This window comes from Cotesia typhae, unplaced genomic scaffold (genome assembly GCF_013202065.1).
Source record: "Cotesia typhae breed Kobodo isofemale line unplaced genomic scaffold, CoteBio_Ctyphae scaffold_45, whole genome shotgun sequence".
NCBI lineage: Eukaryota > Metazoa > Arthropoda > Insecta > Hymenoptera > Braconidae > Cotesia > Cotesia typhae.
Genome location: NW_027423777.1, coordinates 1,177,625 through 1,200,772, shown reverse-complemented (window position 1 = coordinate 1,200,772; position 23,148 = coordinate 1,177,625). Strand labels below are relative to the sequence as shown.

At 28.6% G+C, this 23,148-nt stretch overlaps 1 protein-coding gene across 1 annotated transcript in view; it reads left to right on the top strand.

Moving 5' to 3' along the window:
• Window positions 1-3,024: 3,024 nt before the first annotated feature.
• Window positions 3,025-23,148, top strand: part of Dcx-emap (Doublecortin-domain-containing echinoderm-microtubule-associated protein) — a 71,815-nt gene continuing 51,691 nt past the window's right edge. The window contains exons 1-4 of the mRNA XM_074257820.1: window positions 3,025-3,297; window positions 5,174-5,941; window positions 9,336-10,361; window positions 11,240-11,417. Coding sequence (XP_074113921.1) covers window positions 9,529-10,361; window positions 11,240-11,417 — 1,011 coding nt within the window. The 5' untranslated portion in view covers window positions 3,025-3,297; window positions 5,174-5,941; window positions 9,336-9,528. The remainder of the gene's footprint in view (window positions 3,298-5,173; window positions 5,942-9,335; window positions 10,362-11,239; window positions 11,418-23,148) is intronic.

Sequence of the window (23,148 nt, the reverse complement as noted above, 5' to 3'; positions counted from 1 at the left end):
ACGTTTAAAAGATAATTATTTGTTTAATAAAATGAATGGATTAGAAAAACGTATTCCTGAAATAATTTGAATTGATATCTATTAATTATAATGACCGGAATATAGTGATGTATAGCATAACAAGCAGAGTTTTTATAGTAATAAAAAAAATTAGCTTTATCGAAGAAACACAAATCTTGATTTAAAAAAATCATTTTGAATTTTTTTAAATCAATCGGAAAAAATTTTGAATAAAGTTACATTCGCTTAATTTGATGAAAATTTCTTGGTTTGAAAGTTTTTCTGCTTAATTTAACACAACAAATTTTTTATTATAATGACCGCTTGTATTTTTTATCAACTTTAATTTAGTTGTTTTATTTTTTATCAATTTCTGTTTATAATTTATTTTTAACTAAGAGCAATTTGAAGGCAACTTGAACTGTCAATTGACAGGCAATATTTTGTTTTTAAGTTAGAATATATACATTTTACACCCGCAGTAATTGGTACAAATGCATACAAATAGAGGTGCTTCTATTACTGCGAATTATTGAAAACATTCGCAGTAATACAAGCATGTTCATTTTTTTGGTAGCAATTACTGCGTCCCTAAATAAATAATATTAATTGATCAAAATTCAATTTTTAATGCATAACTGATATTAAAAAAGGGTTGTCTTACTTTTATATGCAAAAAATTTTAAATTTGAACCATTTTATGTAAAGAAAAAGATCCTTTAGTAGCACCTCTTTTCGTACAGAAAGTCACAAAAAAGCTATAGTTTACTCCCTGTTAGCCAGTTAATTTTAATTTATTAATAACAAATTGAATAATTGTTGTACGTGTAAAACTACTATGCAAATATTTTCTTGAAGATTTCAATTACAAGAAACAATTTTTTTTAATTCAAAAAGCTCAAGTACGATTTATTTATAATTGAAATAAAAAATCCGCAGTAATACACCCACACTTACCCGACAAGTGTGAATTTAAAAAAAAAATTTTTTATATTAATTGATTTGTTATAAAAATTCCAAGAATTGTCAGATGTCTGTTAATTTCAGTATCATTTGAGATGCGCAATTCTGGATGTTCCAATCTCGTAATCTAAAATATGAAAAGTAATTAGCATTTTATTTATAACCACAAGGGATATATCTTTTTAATCGCTAGATCAGGCTTTAGATAATATTGAAAAAAATAGGTTGATATGGGATATTAACGGAAGCAAAGTGCGTGACTTAAAGGCTCAGTAATAATTTCTAATGCCACTTGGAGGCTTCTTAACCCTATACCTATGCTACTTAATACGTACTTGTTTTGTAATATACTTGTATAGGTTTACTTAATTTGTGGTACACAACTTTCTTTACGTTATCTCACGCTTACCTGTTTCTCCTTTCTTATGAATAATCACGTTATTATATTAAGTACTAACTAAACATCAAACTACTCTGACTTCGAAGGCGTGTGCTATTATTATAACTAGTTGTTTATTATTTGAATACCTTGGGTAATTTTTTATGTTTTTGAGGAAGATTTTAGTTTTAAAAAATAACTTTATGTGAATAATTACTAAACGAAAGAGTTTCATGAGTTTTTAAGAACAAAATCGATAAAAATTACTAGATTGCGCTTTTCTCTGTTTATATCTTCAGTATTTCTTCCGAGAATTTTATAGAAAAGTTTGTAAGTAGTTTTTAAAAAATTATAGTTTCCATTTCTGAAAACGATCGATCGGGAATGCAACGGAAAATAAGCAACTTTAATTACCATCGAATTCTTGCATTTATAATAAAAATACTTTTGATCATGAACTGGGACATGGTCGTTTATTCAAAAATAACTATAATATTTTTATCGCCGCATTGCTTTATAATATTATATACATCTACAGAATATATTTATGACTTTTTATTCAACAAATAATGCTATAATACAGTTCTTACTATTAATAATAGTATTGAATAGTTATTTTTTCTTTATTTCATAAAAAATTCATCAATTTTTTAAATTAATTCATCTTTGTTGATACCAATAAAATTGTAACGAAAAAAAATTAGGAAAACGGTTAATCCTGAAGGCCATCCTTGCAACTTCTCGCTAATTCCAAACCTAAGCGCTCAAAATTGCACTTATGATGTTTTTGAGCTCTTCAAGCTCAAAAGTCCGATAGAATTTTTATAGAACACTATTTGTTGAATTTTCAACACTGATAGAAAATTTATGTTGACTCAAGAGATATTTTCTTGATCTAAGAATTTATTTTGGAAGACACATGATTATTTTGCTTTAAGAATTTCTTGTCTTGATTTAGATTTTCTTGGCTTAAGAGCTATATTATCTTCAATCGATACATTTGGTTTTTCAACCAAAATAACATTATCGTTTAAAAAACAAAATAATTCATCAAAGCATATTTCAAAAAAACTAAATAGTCTTTAATTGTTATACCGAAAAACAATTATTTCTTGGAAATAAGTAAATTAATGACTCATTAAAAAGCCATTCTCAGCATAAGTCGGTAACATCTTGAATCAATTAATATTATTTTCATTATCATCCATAATTCTTAATTATAATATGTATATCAGGAATGTGGACTAGATAGGATCATAATAACAAATTACATTATTATTTCTGCGACGTTTCGGTCATTTATTAGACCTTCATCAGGCATCTGAAAATTACACAAATTAATAACTAATAAAGTAACATAACAATTGATACAATTCTAATATTTACCATAATACGAATTCTAACAATCACTATCTTACATTGCACAGTTGCCTTAGTCATATAAATCATCACAAAATTAACAAAATTGATAGATTTATTAATTATTTTTACTATTAACTCAGAAATAAAGTACACACGACACTTATAAAATTGTTATTGCGTGGCAACAGTTAACTCAAATCTAAACTTTATGTACTATTCTGCAAAGTATTCGTCATACAAACTAGCGCTGCTTGCGTGAAATATTCGATTCAAATTCCATATATAAAATATAATTTCAAATACTTCAAACAAATTACTCTCGAAGGTCAGCATACTATATAAACAAAAAACCTAAAGTTAAATTATTCCGTTAAGTCTCTAATACAAAATAAATTATTTTCTCCTAGTTGATTTATAATCCTCCAATATATCATTATATAAAACACTTATATTGTTGGTGTCTTTTTGCTCTAATTTCCATAGTGTCACCTTTATTTCCAGACTCAATATCGAATTTTGAAATCTCGTAACTAATTTATCAGACATCTTCTTCATCTCCATGTGCAATTCTCATTACTTGGAAAAACCCTTCGGTGAATTAATATTATTTTCATTATCATCCATAATTCTTAATTATAATATGTATATCAGGAATGTGGACTAGATAGGATCATAGTGATTGTTAGAATTCGTATTATGGTAAATATTAGAATTGTATCAATTGTTATGTTACTTTGTTAGTTATTAATTTGTGTAATTTTCAGATGCCTGATGAAGGTCTAATAAATGACCGAAACGTCGCAGAAATAATAATGTAATTTGTTATTATTTATGATCCTATCTAGTCCACATTCCTGATATACATATTATAATCTTGAATCAATGTTATCGCCTATCTTGAACCAAGAGACAAAAATTCTTGAAATAAATATATCTATTTTTATAAATATAAATATAAATATATAAATATATAAATATAACTATATCTAGTTTCAATAGTTCAAATTTTGAAGAAATAAAGTTTCTTGAATCAAGATTGTTTTTCTATCAGTATACACAGAAAAAAAACAATTTTTTGAACCGAGAAAATTATAATGAAGACCGAAGTTATTTTGGAGCAAGAATAAATTTTCTTAACTTAAAAAAATTTAACTTCGTTCAAGAAATTTTAACTTCATTTAAGAAATTTTCAGTCTTCCTTAAGATTTTCTTGATTTAAGAAAATTTACGCTTGACTCAAGACTTTTTTTCTTTCTGAGTAATAACTTTTAAATGAATCAACCGATTTTCACGCAGTTGGTGGCATTCAACGCAGTTTTTTCAGCCTCATAAAGAATCTTTAAAATTGATCGAACTAGGAATTTCAGAGTAACTCCGAAAAAACACTTTTTTCGGTTTTCTTTCGTTCACAATATCTCTCGAACGAATCAACCAATTTTGAACGGCTTGGCCGCGATCGACGCGGTTTTTTTTATGTTAAACGTTGATTTGTTTTTGGAATCGATCGGTAAAGCCGTTTAAAAGTTATTTTAAAAAAACATTTGAAAAAAATTTTTTTCGTTGTTTTTTTTTTTTTTTGAGATTTCTCAAAATCTACCGGTCCGAATCAGTCCAAATAGTATTCAAAATTTAAGTTTGGCCAAGCCCATTCGAATGGCGCTAACCGTGATGAAATTGGTCGAGCCGCTCTAAAATTATAAGCGATTCACATATACACACATAGAGCGATTTTACCTTAAAATTGTCTAGTGATTGTAGTATTTTTTAATTTTTCTAAAAAATGCAAATGACCATAAAATTGAAGGTTTAAAATTATAATCTTCAATTTCAGGCCAAGCATCAATAATTATAAAGGAAAGATAAATGAATTCAAATAATTTTTTTTTTTTTTTTTGACTGTCATTTATATAAAAACTCTAAAGCCCAAGATACCTTTCTACTCCATATTAATTTATCATATCAACTTAACAATCCGATAAAACTAAAAGGGAGGAATTATGCGAAATTATGCACCCCAATGGTCATTTATTCAGACGATTAATTTAAATAAAAGTCCTAAGTACTATTTACACGATCAAATTGATTATATTTATGAATTTTCCTACAGTTAATTTTATTCTTTTTTTCTATATATATAATAAAAATGAATGCTGTTCGTTGGAAAGCGCATAACTTAACAATTGAGGAGTTGAATTTCAATAGGGTATCTTTTCATTTTTGATTAATCGAGACAAAAAACTGGTTATCTTCAATTTTAAATATTTTTATTGAACTTTTTTAATTTAGCTACAAAGTGCTGTCGATTATGAAGTTACAATTAGATTTTTAGTCCGAAATCTTTATAATTCTTGAAGTAATTAATATTAAAAAGTTCAAAAAACTGTTCTTTTAAAATATGAAAAGATACCTTTTTGAAAATCAGTTCCTCAGTTACATGAATTCATCATTGGTTTTTCTTTTCTTTTCTAGGCATCCCGGAAGTGATCCACTGCGGCGAAACAAAGTCCGTCCTCTCAGGACAACGACCAATCGCAACAACCCCAGTTCCGAGTAAAACAGCGCAGAAGAGCAGAAATAAAGATCACAGATTTACCTTCCAGACACTGAAATAGCCCCAAGTAGTTCTACTATATACAACAGTGGTTCTACATGCAACAAGTTCACGGCAGGGAGTTGCACTCGATAGGATCCTATCAAATGTGATACCAGATCTTTCATATCTCATCGATGCTTTTCAACGCGGTGGATATCTCTGGTTAAACATCAGAATACAGTTTCTAAGTTTTCAGTACTTAAGACTTGGCGATCCTGCGTTATCTGGACGAACATACATTATAGTTCACTGACACGTAGTGAGTCCACGCCGACGCCTACAAGTCGCGGGTAGACCACGAAAGTCCAGGTAAATGAGTGCGATGGGAGCGACACTCGACGTCGGGACGCCACCGTCGAAGGACGCGTGTGATATGAATATGTAAAAAATTTTCCTGATAGTTAATAGGTGATTAGTTAAATTATTTGCATTTTATCTTTACTTTTTTTGTGTAAAAGTATTCAATAAAAAACATGTAGTTAATAAATTATTTTTAAAGCGATTAATAATTTATCATTACAATTAAAACACTAATTTAAAAAATAAATAAACAAACCAAAGTGTTAAACGTTGTAATTTTTGTGCTCCAGTGTTCAATTTCATGTGACGTGATTTTTTGAAATAAAAATTAGTTAATTATTAAGGTAATATTAAATCATTGATTAATTTTTTTTAATAATTAAGCTAAATATTTAAATTAAACTATTACTTGTAAAGAATTTGCAACTGTTTTTTGTTAATTATTTGTTTCTTCGTCGCTATGCTTAATGATTGTTTTTTCTGTTCATTTTTCGCATTCAGAGACTTCAATATTTTTTTTCTAAATAAATTAGAAAAATAAGCAATATTTTATTTTCGAGCTAAAAGATATCAAGATAGAGTTCAACCTGACCCTGGTCTGAAGGGTTACGAACTCGCGAAAGATATGCACTGGTGTAAGGGCATTGTACCGGATGCGGGTGAATGTCTAGAAGGGTGAGGTCTGTAGACACTCGGGAAAAAGGATGCAAATTTTGCACAACGTTGCATAATTTTATTTTGCGGATTAGAAAACTTGATAAAATTTATATAAATTTATAAAAACTTTGTTTGGTATAGAATAAAACAATTAAAGGTGTCGATGGTTTTAAATTTAGAAAAACAATAGGTCGAGGCCGAGGATGATGATAATCTGCAATAAAAAAGACTGCAGTCATAAAAGGTTCTTCATCAATTTCGTATTTGTATTATTATACATGTGCGATGTATGTTGTAATATAATATATATTTATACAATAAAATAAGCCTTACTTTTTTGTCTTGAGTCATGAGTAGTCAATCGATCCGTACTTGGGATTATTACGTGACACATGAATCGTAATCACTGAAATTTATTCTAAGATCTTTTTATTACCGGTAATTAATTTTTTTATGCTTAAGTTTATAGAAGTTTTTTTTTTTTGCGGAAAGGTTAATAGTTTTTTCAAATGTTAAATAAATTTGAGTGTCTGAAATTTTTTTTTTGTTTGGTAAATAAATAATTGCAATTATGCAGAAGTTTATTTTATTTACCCTGGCTATAAAATTATTTAAATTTAGTAAATTATTTAAAAACAAAATTTTGTTTATTCTCTCTGATGAAATTTATGTAAAATAAAATAGATTAAATTTTTTTATGATTCATTTAATAATATTAAATAAAAATTGTTTCCAAACACGAATATTTTTTTTTTTTTTGAGTAATTTGTTTTAACACAATATTGAAATATTAAAATACTGAAAGAATAAATTAATAATTGTATTAGAATATTTTCATTAATAAAAAGTCCCCTATATAAATTTGATGTGTCACGTTATAGTTTCTGTTAGCTTAGTTGTATTGTTACTTTTATTTGTTTGTACCACCATAATTTATTCAACTTATTTTTTTAAAACTGATATATTATAAATTAATTCGAGGGATTTTTTTAATCAAAATATGGGAATTGATGGAGTGAAATAAATTAATTTTAACCTTAACAAAACACTCATTGAGGAGGCTAGCTGAAAATTATATTTTTTAAATGTATTCATATAGTGTATATAAAAAGAATAACATTTTTAATCGAGTTATAATCATTTTAATTAATTTTTTAAAAAATTTTCTAGTGATGTATTGATACGTTACTGTGATAGAAAAATTTTCTTTTAAAAAAAATAAGCAATGTTGAAATAAGAAATTAATTTGTCGAAAATTTTCCACAAATTCTATTTCTTAGGTGAAGAAAACGAAATTTTTCACACTGTAATTTTTTTTTTTGAAAAAAAGTTTTCTAGATTTGGGAAAAAAAAATTTTGGATGAAAGTTCGCAAGTTGCCTATTTATTTTGTTTTTTTAATTAAAAAAAAATTTTTCAACAAAATTACCGTGAAAAAATTTTTTATTTCTTCAGCTAAAAAATAAAATTGTTGAAAATTTTCTTGTCATTAACTTCTTGTCATAAAAATGCCCATTTTTTTTAAATGAAGTTTTTTCTCTCAGTGTAGAGAAAGGTATGATTAAGTTGAGATTCGAGATTTTTTAGAGACGTTATTTCGGGAAGAATCGTAGGTCTAAGTTGAACGGATTTAAATCACTAACAAAAATTTATTGGCATCGAAAACTTTTAAAAATTTTGCTTATGTTCAAAACTAAAGCTAAATAATTTTGGACTTGAAATGTAAAACTGATAAACTTGGAACGTTAATTAATTATGTTTTTTAATTTTAAGTTTAAGCTTTTTACCTATTAGCAAAAAAATATGAAACTACACTTCTAAATAATTACTTTTATTTGATAATACACTAGTCACAAAAATTAAGGGATAGAAAAAAAATTCTAACTTTTGGGTGATTTTCAACGAGTTGTAACTCCGAGGAAAATGATCGTACAGCAAAATATTGTGTGAGTAAAAGCCGAAATCCGCGGGGTGTATTTCGAATTTTTTTATTGATTTTTCAAAATGAGATTTGAAACTAAAGCAGTTGCAGCGGTCAGAAAAATCGTGTTAATTTTTTCAATCAAAAAGATTGATTTTTCAGGATATTTGTAAAAAAAAAAATTTTTTCGAAAAAAAAATTTCAATTTTTTTTTCAAATTTCTTGAAACATTAATCTCTTTGATTGAAAAAATTAAGATTTATGAGAAAAAAAATTTTTTTTCACTGAAGAAATGAATAAAAATCGAAAAATTCCTCATAATGGTGATTTTTACAAAAACAAAGAATTTGAAGCTTCGGAGCACGATGAAAAAAATATCGCAGCGCTTTGAATTTTTCAAGGATTTTAGGGGACACTTGGAGGTTGAAAAATTACTGACGATATTCTTTGTTCATCCATTTTATCCAAAGTTATACCTAGTTATCCAAATATCCTTAATTATGCGAATTTTTGTTGTTTTTTCAGTTAAAGTTTTCAATTCAAAAAAATTTTTTTTGAGTAAAGCTATTTCCGGTATCTTATAGAGAATATTGTGTAATTTTAAAACCGCTCTCCGATTTTCTATACGATCATTATTTTCAGAGTTATCGATTGTCAAAGTGAAAAATTACTTTTTTGCTTTGACTGACGAAAACTCCGCGGCAAATTATCGTGCAGGCTTTTTGATTACGTCAAATTGAAGGGCATTAAATTTTTTAAAAAATATTTTCTGCGAAACAATGGAAAAATTTTTCTGAAGCCCGTAGACTTTTTTTAAGACGAGAAAAAATTAAAAAAATTTTTTTTTGTGGTTTTCTTAGGATTTCTCCAGACCCGAACATGATAAAAAATTTTCATGGTCATATCTGAAAACTAGACACTTGGGCCTACAATTTGCTTTTTTTTTTTTTGCTGTACTATCATTCTCCTCGGAGTTGCAGCTCATAGAAAATCACTCAAAAATTTTGAATTTTTTTATATCCCTTAATTTTTGTGACTAGTATATTTTGCAAATGAAGTAATTTATTATTTATTTCTTGACTTCTTAAAAAGTTTTAAAAATAATTTGTAAGATAAAAATAAATTCTATGTTTTTAATTATTCTATCGTTGAAATTTACAGTGAAACAAAGAAGAAATATCAAATCATATGGAACATTTTTTCTGCACAACTGCTTTGAAAATAATTGTAACTAAATGATAGATTGATAATTAACTATGATAATTAAAGTTAATAAAAAGAAGAAAAGTTTTTAGAGAAGAAAAACAAACGATTGATCTTATCTTTAGCAAAAGATAAGCTCTAAAAAAGTGCAATGATCGCAATGACTCATCAACAATCATCCCGAGCAAACTCTTGTATAAATCAATATGAAGAATTGAATGGAATATCGATGACAAATGGCGGCATGAATGGTAGCGCTTCAGGTGCCGGTACAACAGGAACAGGAGTACCAAGTTCATCACCAGGAGTAGGCGCAGGAACAACCGCAAGCTCAAATACTTCAAAAAAAATTATACAGGAGGCGCCACACCGCGACGATACGTCGAAGACACAAGCTCGAGGGATTGGATCGGCAGCAAAGACCGTCGGTAGCTCGTCGGAGAACGCCGTCGTCGAGAAACACGTTATTGACGACGACTCTGACGCGGAGGAGGAGGAGGAGGAGGAAGAAGAGGACGACGAGGACGAGGACGAGAACGAAGAGGATCGGATCGAGGAGGACGAGGACGAGGAAGACGAGGTAGTGAGAGAGATACGACGTGACGGCGCTAGTATTGGTAACGGCACAAGGATGTCTGCTAATGAAATGGGACAAGAATTGGCGGGACGCGAGACGGCGCGTGGCTCCTCTACAATTCCGATGCCCATTGGGGTAGGGATGCCGCCACCAGAAACTGGGGAATTTAGTGGTGGAAACGTCGCCACCGGAGGTGGCATGGGCGGCTACTGGAGGCAGAGTAGACCCTCCAGTCCCCTCATGCTGCCTCCTGAGCAACCGGAGCCCAGGCCAAAGAGCCGACACGACTCGATTGCTAATACTACTGTCACTACTACCACCAGGTACAATAATCTTGGATACTGGAGGGCTAGACGCGTCACTTTTTATAAAAATGGAGATCCTTACTTCCCTGGAGTTGAATTTAGGTAAGTTTCTTCGTTATTTTAATCTGTAGTGGGTTAATTAACTTAAGTTTGCATTGTAGAATATTTCTTCTTTTAACTTGTCAGTGTGAAGCTAGCAGCATGTAATTTAGCAGACATGTTTGTCAATTTTTAGAATTTTTTAATTAATAAATATTATTTGCATAAAATTAGAAGAATATTTAAATATTCAAACTTACAATTTTTTCTTGATTCAATTGTTGAACAATTTTTTTAAAATTTTCTTCTGTTTATATTTAGTCATTCAAATCTTGCTAATATCTGAAACAAAAATAACATTAAGAAAAGTACTCAAAAATGCTAATTAAGATTTAAAAAATCATTTTTTAATTTATTTAAAACTTACTCTTAATAACAAAAATAGTAACGTTGAGTTTTAGGTTATGTTTACTTTACCTGACACTTGACACTAATTAATTGATTGTAGAAAATTTTAAAATTTTTAATTATACAATCAAATTCATTCTAATTTTCGCTGCGACCTAAAAATAAAAAATAATTAAAAATGCAAATAAAAATTTTTATAAATTATTTAAAAATCTGTTTCTTGTATAATTAAATATTTACAATACTGAAGTTAGCCGTCAGCTGTCAATTTTAAAAATTTTTTTAACAAATCAATTACAATAAAAAAATGCTTCTAAAAATTTTCACTTGTAATTTTTATTAGTTTTTACATGTGAAACTTTTTAATTAATTTTTTTTTATCGTAATTTAATTGCTATAAAATTCTAAAAGAATTTTTAATAGTGTCATAAATATTTTAGAAGTTAATTTTGAGAAAAAAAATAGTAAAATTGAATGTTAGGTTATGTTCACAAACCTTACACTTGACACTAATTTAATAATTTGAATTTTAGATTCAAACCTGGACGAGACATTGGATCATTGGAAGCACTTCTCGATCGACTATCCTTGCGTCTGGACCTTCCACGAGGTGCGCGACACATATTTTCAATGGACGGTGACAGAAAACTCAATCTCGACGAGCTTGAAGATGGTGCTTCATATGTTGTGTCCAGCTACAAAACATTCAAGGTAAAATTATCTTCTTAAAATTATTTTATTAATAATTAAATTAAATTAAATATTAATTAATATTCAAGCGATAGGTTGAAACAGTTACAGCAAAATAAAATAAGTAACCTAATATTTTTCTGTTAATCAAAGTCTTAATATTCATGAGACGTCTCACACGCTCTTTCATCTACTGGGTTAAAATTTAGATTTGTAAATCCTCACCCTCAGGTACTTGTCATTATGCACGCAGACAAAGAAATTTAAATGTAAAAAATAGTTGAGAATTTATAAGATATGCTGCGTATAATAACCTCTTTAATGGAAAGTACCTTTATAAAAAGCAGTGGCAAGTGTGAGTGTAGTGTTGATCTGGCCCAGATCAACTTAACGTAAAACAGGCCACACGCAACTTTGTATGTTTGCTAAGAAGAGAGAATTAAAGAGAAGGAATTATTATTCTCTGAACAATCTTAGGCTACTTTATACTTCATTTTTTTTTGCCGATTATTTATTTAATAAGAAGATATGCTGCTTTAATTTAAACTGTTTACTTGCTATAATTATCATGTGAAAATAATTATATTCTTATCATCTTTATTCATATTTTTTTAATAAGAAGTTTAATTTTACATAAAATTAAACGTTATTTTTTTTTATAAAACAAATACTAACGGTATTTATTTATGGAACATTTTAAAAATTTTGAATTTTTTATTTGTTAAAAAATTTAGAAAAAACTTTTGCGTATAAATTAGTAGCAATTATAAATTTTTCAATTTTTAAGGAAATAAAAAAGATAATTATAAACATCAAGTAAAATTATTAGAATAAAATTTTTTAAATTAGTTACACTGAAAAAAAAAATTAACTTGAATCAAGAGTAAAATTCTTGAACCAAAATAATAATTTTGAAGAAGCTCATTGTCTTAAATCAAGTAAAATTTACTTAAATCAAGTGAAATTTCTTAGCTTAAGAATTTTTCAACTCAAACCAAGAAATTCTTCAAAATTATTTACTTGATTTAAGTAAATTTTTTTTTCTGTGTACTAGCATATTTTTCACAATTTAAAATAATCTAATTTGATTTTTTTTTATTTAAAGAAATGTCTTCTGTTAACTTCAATAATTCATGGCAAAAAAATTTTTTTAGTCAAAAAGATTCTTCCAGAAATAGTATCAGTTATTTAAAAAATTTAAACTAACAGATTAGTAAATTAAAAAGAATTTTTCAATTAAAGAAGAATATACTTATGTTGAATTCAATTTTTCTATAAAATAAATAATGCAAACAAAAAATTTTTTCTAATTAAAAAAATTTTTTATCATCAAAAACTGTGCTTAGTTTATTAATATTGAAGCGAGTAATTTTTTTTTTAAATGAAAATTAGATTTTTTGTGTTAAAATTTTTTTAAATTATAAAGCTACTAGCATCTAAAAATTAAAAGGAACCAAAAAAAAAAAAACTAATGGTCAGTAATAGCAGACATAAAACATAATTAACTAAACCCTAATGAAGAATGATTTCTAATGAAGATTTGCAAGCTTTTATGATTTAGTAAAATGAGTTTGATCGTGATTGATCGTAAGCCTACACCCAATCTGGCAATTTGTTGGCTAGGGTGTGACTAAAAGTCAATAATAAAGAATGCACCCAAAGAATGTAACTAAAAAAATGTATACTGGAATAAAAAAGGGTTTTGATCAGGGTCAGTTCTCAGTAATCCATTTAAATGGGTTCGGCGTTATCATATCGAATTAACTGGTTTACTGGCCTATTAAACCTTCAATTTAGCTTCAGCCCTTTTATCGACATTTTAAAGTGACATTAAAAAGTTATTGTTTGCTTTGCTTTACTCTTGAAGTAAATAATAGATAGTGTAAATTAAATCTTTTTATGTCATATTTATAAAGGGGAAAAATATCATTCGTTATATTACGCATTATGTATTGAAGATAATTTAATGTACTGTTGTTGAAAGGTGATAGTGATGATGATATGTTTACCTGCAGCACGTGGCTACGAGAAGTCAACGACAGAGGGGTGAATGTTTAAGAGTGGGAATATGTCATTATGATTATAAGTTTAATTTAACGTTTAGCGTGAAAGGGGGAGTTTTAATAGCTAAGTGGGGAGTGTCTGACTTGCGCGGTACTCATTCTACTTGCAGATTTATTTTTTATCATTTGTACAGACGATAAATCATGTTGATTTATAAGAAAGAGTTTCGCTAATTCGGAAACTAATAAGCGGTTATAATTTTAATTGTAAATAAAATTGATTGGAAAAATTAAATATTAGTTGTAGCAAAAATCAAAAGAGTTAATTGACAATTTTGATTTTAAAAAATTGAGAAAATTTTTTAATTAGTGCGTTTATAGAGACCCTGGTACTTAAGTCACGCGTAAAAATTATTCAAGGGCTGGACATGAATCACCATGAAAGGGGAGAATCAAAAGAATCCTTAGCAGTAGGGAAGGCCTGCTGGTCTTGGTCTTAACTTCCGTTCAAAGAGGTTTATAGAGTACAATAATACATATTAAATCGTTGTGTAGTTGTGTACATACAGGTAGATATATACACCTGATGTAGAGCGCAGGACAACCGCAAGCCCAACTAAAGAGAGACCGTATCTCATTGACCGCCGGTCAGTCTCGGGGATCAATACATTTACTTGGACAATTTTACCTTTATATTGTTTTGTACTTGTATGTTTAATTGATTTTTTATTTTAATTATGTCGTTTCATTTTTATTGATATTAATTGGGAGGAGATGGAAGAATTTTTTCATTTATTATTTGGGGTGGAAATTTTATTTATTTTTGACAATATACAAATTGGTAATTCTTTTGGTAGATTAAATAGAAATTCAACAATTGTATTTATCTTCAAGATGTAATTTTTTAAAGATTTTGCTATTTTTAATTAGCTTGTCAAGTTGAGTTGCAAAATGCATTTGGTTCGAAAGTTAATTAAAAAAAAAATTAACTTCATTAAAGAGAAAAATTCTTGAATTAAGAATATTATTTGAAATTTTTTCTACTTAATTCAAAATTATCAAACTCTTCAAATTGATGTTCTTATACAGTCAAAAATTTTGCATCATTGCGTCAAAAAATTTTGTGTTAAAAATTTTTATGTTAAATATTTAACACTAAATTTTTTACTACGTAGTTTAAGAATTTTGCTCTTGAATCAAGTTAACTTTTCTATTAGAGTAAATAAATTTTAAACGTGAAAACTTATTGAATTTCTATGAAATGCGAGAAAATTTTTTTCAATTGATCATGAATTAGATCTAAAATCAAAATTTTCAAATACGTATAGCTTTATGACGTACTTGACATTAAATAATTATAATTTTCTTGTAAAAATATAGCATAGAAACAGTTATCCGAATTTCATAAATTTTTTTTTTGTTAATAGGATTTTTTAGTGTTCAGTTAATATTTTATTCATACATCAATATTTAATTGGATGCTCATCCTAAATTATATCAAAAATTCGATTAGATATTTTGGCTAATTAGTTCTATATGTAACAATTTCTATATACTCTGCAAGTGTAAAAATAAATTTCATGAAAAGTTTTTTTTTAATTTTTGCATTTTCATAAAAAAAGTACGATGACTTTATGCTAAATTTATATTAGTTTCAAAATATAAATTTAATATGAAACATAATAAATAAATATTTAACTTACACAAGCATGGAAAAGCTTCATTTTTGTTATATCTACAATTTTTTTGGAACAAAGAAAAATCAATTTTCTTGTTTTAGTGTTTCTTTTACTTTCTATTTTATTTTTCTTTTTCCTACTTATTGAAAGTTAGCTCAAATCATTATGGTAGTTATTGTTTATTTTAAAATTTGGAAATTTTTATTTTCACTGCAATTTTTTACTTTTACTTTTCATTATTTCGCGAACTTTAATATTCTTTAAATGTCACTCTTATTTTATTTTATTAAAAAAAAAAAAAAAATAAAAAATAAAAAATAAAAAAAAAATAAACCCAACAGCCTAATCCATTAACAGGCTTAATAGATACATTAGTTATAAATTTTTGTATAACGGAAAAAAACAAGACTCTTCAAGATTTACCAAAATTTCGAATTCTTAAAATCATATAAATCATATTTTAATTTCTAATTCTCCGAGTAAAAATGAAATTATTAATTTTTACGAAAAAATAATGAATTTCGTTCAACCGCCGCACCACCGCTGCACCACCGCCCACCTATTCTAAATTATACCTACAATTTCACAAAAAATGGCATCATAATTAATTTATTACGCAATAATTAATTAATAAATAACCTGACTAGAAATTTTAATGTAAAACCTATTGTTGAATTTCCTTTTATTCAAATGCCTAATATTCAAACAAAAAAAATTTTTTTTAATTAGGGTGGAGTACCGCGAAATTTTTGATTCTCTTAGTCGTATTGTTGATGTAAATTTTTAATTTCGTCTTCGAAATTAAAAATCGAAATATCTTGAAAGAACCTGAAAGGATCCTTGAATTTTATAATTTAGAGTTACAAATAATTGCTGAATAAATAAATAAACATAATTATTGTAAGAAAATCAGTATGCTAATTTTGAAAGATCCCAACCGTAGATACAGGTGACAGTAAAATTACCACCCTAAAAAATGAAATAGCTCATAAACGACCATTTCCAATCCAACCGTCAGAAATAAGTAATTTATTTAAAATTTTAATCTGAATAAAAATGTAAAACTAATTGTATACATAAAGAATTGTTATTCTAAATAATAACAATGAATGTTATGTATCAGCACAGAAGATCAGAGAGAATAATAAAGGTATGAAATTGCGGTCGAGGAACTTTGTAAGAAATTTCTAATGTATGGTAATATATAATGACATGAGTAGTGTGGCAATATTATTCGATGGATTTATTCGACGCATCACAAATTTATTCATCTTTCTTATCGAATAATTCTAAGCTAAGTTCTCTTTACTGCACTTTACATTTTATTCTTCCGTGTATACAGAATATTGCTATCATGTTTAATGTGTGCTGATAGTGCAACGAACGTTTTATTACTGTAGGTAGTACAGGTGAATAGATTTACGTCATATCAAAGTCTCAGTTAATTGCACCTTTGATTATTTAAATGTTAAATTGTTAACGTACTGGGATTATATATGTTTTACTATTAGGGTTTATAGTGAGGATAATACTGCTGGTACAAGCATCGATGTCTCCGTTTATTACACGAACCCTATGCTTCCGTTTGTATCTCCAATAACATTTAATATTATTCATTCATGCACGAATGACATTTTGTTTGAGTTGAATTATGTACCACTTAAAAACTATTATCAACAATTTCATTTTAATTGTTATTGAATTTGATTATACCAAGCCTTAAGTTATCTGTATGTAAATTTACATTAGATGATTTATGTTCAGTAATGTATAAAGTTCGATAAGACATTAACATAAAAAATTTTAAGGTTTTAGTGAATCAATTTAATGAAAGAACGATTCATCAAAAATTAATGTTAGATCTGGCTTTTAGTTTTTTTAATGGTTTAGTTGAAACTCTTAATGAAACATTTTAAAACTATTCAGTTATTGTGAGAGTATATTTTGTGTAAAAGGATTTCTTTACGAGCAATATGGAATCAGTATATGATTATCCAAAATTGAAAATTAACACTCAAAAAGCTTTAACGTTATGATTCTTATTTATTTTTGATGACGATGTTAATAGCTTGGCTAGTTTTGAAGTAAATTTTTAAACTAATATTGCTGACGAGATCGATGATCAATCATGCCATTTCTTTTTATCACCTAACTTTATATTGAAATCTAAACGTTAATTTTAGTAAAAAAAAAAAATAAAAAATGTCATTTCTCATAAGACTTATGTATCACTTCATTGCATTGGTGCCTAATGACTACACAATGCCTTTAAATTGACTATTTGAAATAAACATTGCATAAAAAATTTTCTCAAGAATAGTCATATTTTTTGAGTTCAACAATTTTATTTGTTAGTTGAAGATGAAAATTTTTCTCATAGTATAGTTCGGTCAAATTAGACCAAAAAACAGGGGTGAAATAAAAAAATTTCACCCTTGGCTGAAAAACGGTAGGATTATTTAAAACACTATTATAAATGAAATGTGATAAGTTCTCATTGATTCGACACCTGGAAAAAAATTAACTTGGGGTCAGAGGTCACAAAAACGGATTTTTCGCGATTTTCAGCAAAACGGTAAGTTTTATCATAAAATTAGCCCAAGCAAAAATTGTAAATCAGATAATTATCTATAAAAAATTTCGGAATACTCTTTTTCCTAAGAGCTACCGTTTTTGAGTTATTATTTAACAAAAAGTTAAAGGAATTGTAATCATCATGATATGTACACATTTCCACGCCACCTTTGAGGTAATGCACTTAGCGCGTTTTTTTTTTTAAGTGGTTTCCCTGGTAGGCCTATTCCACTAATCTATTGTGATTATGTTTAATTTGAAGCTATTGAATTATTAAAGATATTGGCAAGAGTTGAAAATGTAGAGTTCAATTAAAAAAAACATTAAAAATCAAAGTCAGAAATGTCAGTTGGATTATAACTTTTTATACAACTCTTCACTTCATCATTTGACATTGAATAAACAATATGTTCACAGCAATCATAAGGTAGCACTGCACTAAACTGATCGCTGACTTCCTCAATAACTCTTCTCAGAGCGTTGCTTTTCCAAATTGCATATTCAAAGTTGTCCATTAATGGTTCTCGATAATAAAAAAATCGATGATCCGTATTGGTTTCTTCCAACTCCTTCAATAATGGTTCAGACAGAAAATCATCATTGAAAAGAAGCTTCACTAAGTCTTCTCGGTTCCCGGTGATGAACTTCCAACATGAGATCCTGTTTAATCCCATTTTCTTACCTTCCAAAAATTGACGACTCTCCATCATTAGCTTCTTCTCCTCATGATAGTATCCTAAGAATCATGCATTTTCGTCTTTCTCCTTTATCAGCAAGTGATGAACTTTTTGAAGAGTCTCTTCGGTTGCATGAATGCCTATTTCGTGCCGATTGATTATGAATAGTGCTAAAAGACATCGGAGATTTGATGTTTGTTCTTTTAGCAACTCCACGTACTCTGCACTGGTCCGTACATCCTCGTCGACGGCGTTTTCCTCAAAAGCAGCTAGATCTATTTTGGAATAGTCTAACTGCTTAAGACCCACAGAGGTATTATAGAGAAGATAAGTAACTGCTGAGTTGGCTCCGATGTAGATTGCCAAATCCAGAATTGTTGTTAAGTGTGGATGATTTTTGAACGAGCATTTAGCGTTGATATCCGCTCCAGCTTCATGTAACAATATAATTCTTTCAGCGTTGTTACTACTCTCCGAAGTATGCAAATATGAATACCTTGATCGATCTTCTTTATTCAAGTAATTATACACATAGTGCAAAGCAGTATTTCCCGAAGCGTCCAAATCATTTACATTGGGCTTTTGCTCCAAAATAAATTATAAAATTTTTAAATTGCTTCGTTCTGCAGCTGCCATAAGTGGTGTCATACCCGATTTTGATTTCGAATTCACGTTTGCACCCATTCTCACAAGAGTTTTCACGATTTCGAAATTCTTGCGTCGAATGGCGTAAAATAACGAGGTTGTTAGGGAGTTATCCACATTATTGTTTGTATTTGCACTATGCTTGATCAGCAATTTTGCAATTACTGATTGGTTCCTTTTGATTGCTAATGATATTAAATCATCACTGCACTTTCGATTATTATCGCTGGACTTCAGCACCTTCAATATTTTCTTAACGGTTTTTACATCTCCTGACACAATAGCATCAACAAAATCCTTACTAGTGGCCATAGTAATTGAGTTGCACTTTTCGTCTTTTAAAAATCACAAAATCTTTTTACACAAACGAAGATATTGATGTTTGCTATACACTGTTTGAATTAAACACTGAGTTTAACCAGCTGTAAATAATGTTTTGAATGCTTTAATAAAAAGAGTATTTGATTTCGATTGATGAAAATAAAACTCTTTTACTAATTGATTCCCAAATTTGATACAAATTTAAAATCACTGAACTAAACTTGGATTTTTTGAAGTTTTGATGTTCACGAGACAAAATTTCGATGAGAAATGATTCGGCAACTAAGATTCCACCTTACACAAACGAATTCTATGGAGAGGGTGCTTCATTAGGGCCAATAGGCATTCAAAGATTCTATAGTGGTTGTCATTGTCATAAATAGTTAAGTTTAGCAATGCGGATTTAATATCCCATTAGTGAGTAAGTATTCAAAATCATAAATTTTCATTTAATTTTTGCATTTTTTATTTCATGAAGCTACCTGTGTAATGGTATGGATAGACAAAAAGGTTCTTTAGGTGAAAGCTTACGAGACATTAGATAAATAATAGATAAATAATAAAGCGAACAGTGATTATAAAAATTTCGAATAAGGAATGAAAAATTAATTTTGAATACTTATTTAAGGAATATGTTAGTAAAAGTAAAGCAAATCATCGTTTGAACAAAAAATCTGAATAAAAATTGCACTTATTTCTAACAATTGTAAACTTATAATAATTAATGAAATTTTGCAATAAAACATTAAACACTCTCACTCTGTCTAAATGCCATAAGAGAAGGTGTACAAAGGTACTTGACTCTTATAAAGTACATATTGTTGTCACCCTCAGATCAAAACTGCAGCTGTGGCGACAGCCTTCTCCTTAAGAACCTTTTTGTCTATCCATACCATTACACAGGTAGCTTCATGAAATAAAAAATGCAAAAATTAAATGAAAATTTATGATTTTGAATACTTACTCACTAATGGGATATTAAATCCGCATTGCTAAACTTAACTATTTATGACAATGACAACCACTATAGAATCTTTGAATGCCTATTGGCCCTAATGAAGCACCCTCTCCATAGAATTCGTTTGTGTAAGGTGGAATCTTAGTTGCCGAATCATTTCTCATCGAAATTTTGTCTCGTGAACATCAAAACTTCAAAAATCCAAGTTTAGTTCAGTGATTTTAAATTTGTATCAAATTTGGGAATCAATTAGTAAAAGAGTTTTATTTTCATCAATCGAAATCAAATACTCTTTTTATTAAAGCATTCAAAACATTATTTACAGCTGGTTAAACTCAGTGTTTAATTCAAACAGTGTATAGCAAACATCAATATCTTCGTTTGTGTAAAAAGATTTTGTGATTTTTAAAAGACGAAAAGTGCAACTCAATTACTATGGCCACTAGTAAGGATTTTGTTGATGCTATTGTGTCAGGAGATGTAAAAACCGTTAAGAAAATATTGAAGGTGCTGAAGTCCAGCGATAATAATCGAAAGTGCAGTGATGATTTAATATCATTAGCAATCAAAAGGAACCAATCAGTAATTGCAAAATTGCTGATCAAGCATAGTGCAAATACAAACAATAATGTGGATAACTCCCTAACAACCTCGTTATTTTACGCCATTCGACGCAAGAATTTCGAAATCGTGAAAACTCTTGTGAGAATGGGTGCAAACGTGAATTCGAAATCAAAATCGGGTATGACACCACTTATGGCAGCTGCAGAACGAAGCAATTTAAAAATTTTATAATTTATTTTGGAGCAAAAGCCCAATGTAAATGATTTGGACGCTTCGGGAAATACTGCTTTGCACTATGTGTATAATTACTTGAATAAAGAAGATCGATCAAGGTATTCATATTTGCATACTTCGGAGAGTAGTAACAACGCTGAAAGAATTATATTGTTACATGAAGCTGGAGCGGATATCAACGCTAAATGCTCGTTCAAAAATCATCCACACTTAACAACAATTCTGGATTTGGCAATCTACATCGGAGCCAACTCAGCAGTTACTTATCTTCTCTATAATACCTCTGTGGGTCTTAAGCAGTTAGACTATTCCAAAATAGATCTAGCTGCTTTTGAGGAAAACGCCGTCGACGAGGATGTACGGACCAGTGCAGAGTACGTGGAGTTGCTAAAAGAACAAACATCAAATCTCCGATGTCTTTTAGCACTATTCATAATCAATCGGCACGAAATAGGCATTCATGCAACCGAAGAGACTCTTCAAAAAGTTCATCACTTGCTGATAAAGGAGAAAGACGAAAATGCATGATTCTTAGGATACTATCATGAGGAGAAGAAGCTAATGATGGAGAGTCGTCAATTTTTGGAAGGTAAGAAAATGGGATTAAACAGGATCTCATGTTGGAAGTTCATCACCGGGAACCGAGAAGACTTAGTGAAGCTTCTTTTCAATGATGATTTTCTGTCTGAACCATTATTGAAGGAGTTGGAAGAAACCAATACGGATCATCGATTTTTTTATTATCGAGAACCATTAATGGACAACTTTGAATATGCAATTTGGAAAAGCAACGCTCTGAGAAGAGTTATTGAGGAAGTCAGCGATCAGTTTAGTGCAGTGCTACCTTATGATTGCTGTGAACATATTGTTTATTCAATGTCAAATGATGAAGTGAAGAGTTGTATAAAAAGTTATAATCCAACTGACATTTCTGACTTTGATTTTTAATGTTTTTTTTAATTGAACTCTACATTTTCAACTCTTGCCAATATCTTTAATAATTCAATAGCTTCAAATTAAACATAATCACAATAGATTAGTGGAATAGGCCTACCAGGGAAACCACTTAAAAAAAAAAACGCGCTAAGTGCATTACCTCAAAGGTGGCGTGGAAATGTGTACATATCATGATGATTACAATTCCTTTAACTTTTTGTTAAATAATAACTCAAAAACGGTAGCTCTTAGGAAAAAGAGTATTCCGAAATTTTTTATAGATAATTATCTGATTTACAATTTTTGCTTGGGCTAATTTTATGATAAAACTTACCGTTTTGCTGAAAATCGCGAAAAACCGGTTTTTGTAACCTCTGACTCCGAGTAAATTTTTTTCCAGGTGTCGCATCAATGAGGACTTTTTACATTTCATTTATAATAGTGTTTTAAACAATCATACCGATTTTTAGCCAAGGGTGAAATTTTTTAATTTCACCCCTGTTTTTTGGTCTAATTTGACCGAACTATACTGTGGAAAAAATTTTCATCTTCAACTTACAAATAAAATTGTTGAACTCAAAAAATATAACTGTTCTTGAGAAAATTTTTTAGGCAATATTTATTTCAAATACTCAATTTAAAGGCATTGTGTAGTCATTAGGCACCAATGTAATGAAGTGACACATAAGTCTAATGAGAAATTACATTTTTTATTTTATTTTACTGAAATTAACGTTTAGATTTCAAATCCTACTGATTTTCAGCCAAGTGTGAATTTTTGTAACTTTCCCTTTGTTTCTTGGTTTAATTTTACCGGACTAGTAACTTCCTTGCTGAAAGATAGTTTAAGTTTTTCTTTTCTTTGTCACGAACAATCTCTGTCTTATGATTAAAGTCTTACAATTTCGTGATTTTACTTTTAGATATGATTTGTTTCATTTATTTTTTATATCCGAAATACTCCAAAAGTTTTTCTTATTAAAAGTAATTTATTGGAATTTTTTAACAATGTTAATTTTATCGTAAGTTTATATAAATGTTTTTTTTTTTTTTTTTTTTCAAATAAAAAAAAATTTTTTCAACAAGAAAGTTACTATGAGATAAATTTTTAATAACTTAATCTTAAATTAATCTTTGTTTAAGAAAGCTTTTCTTAGTTCA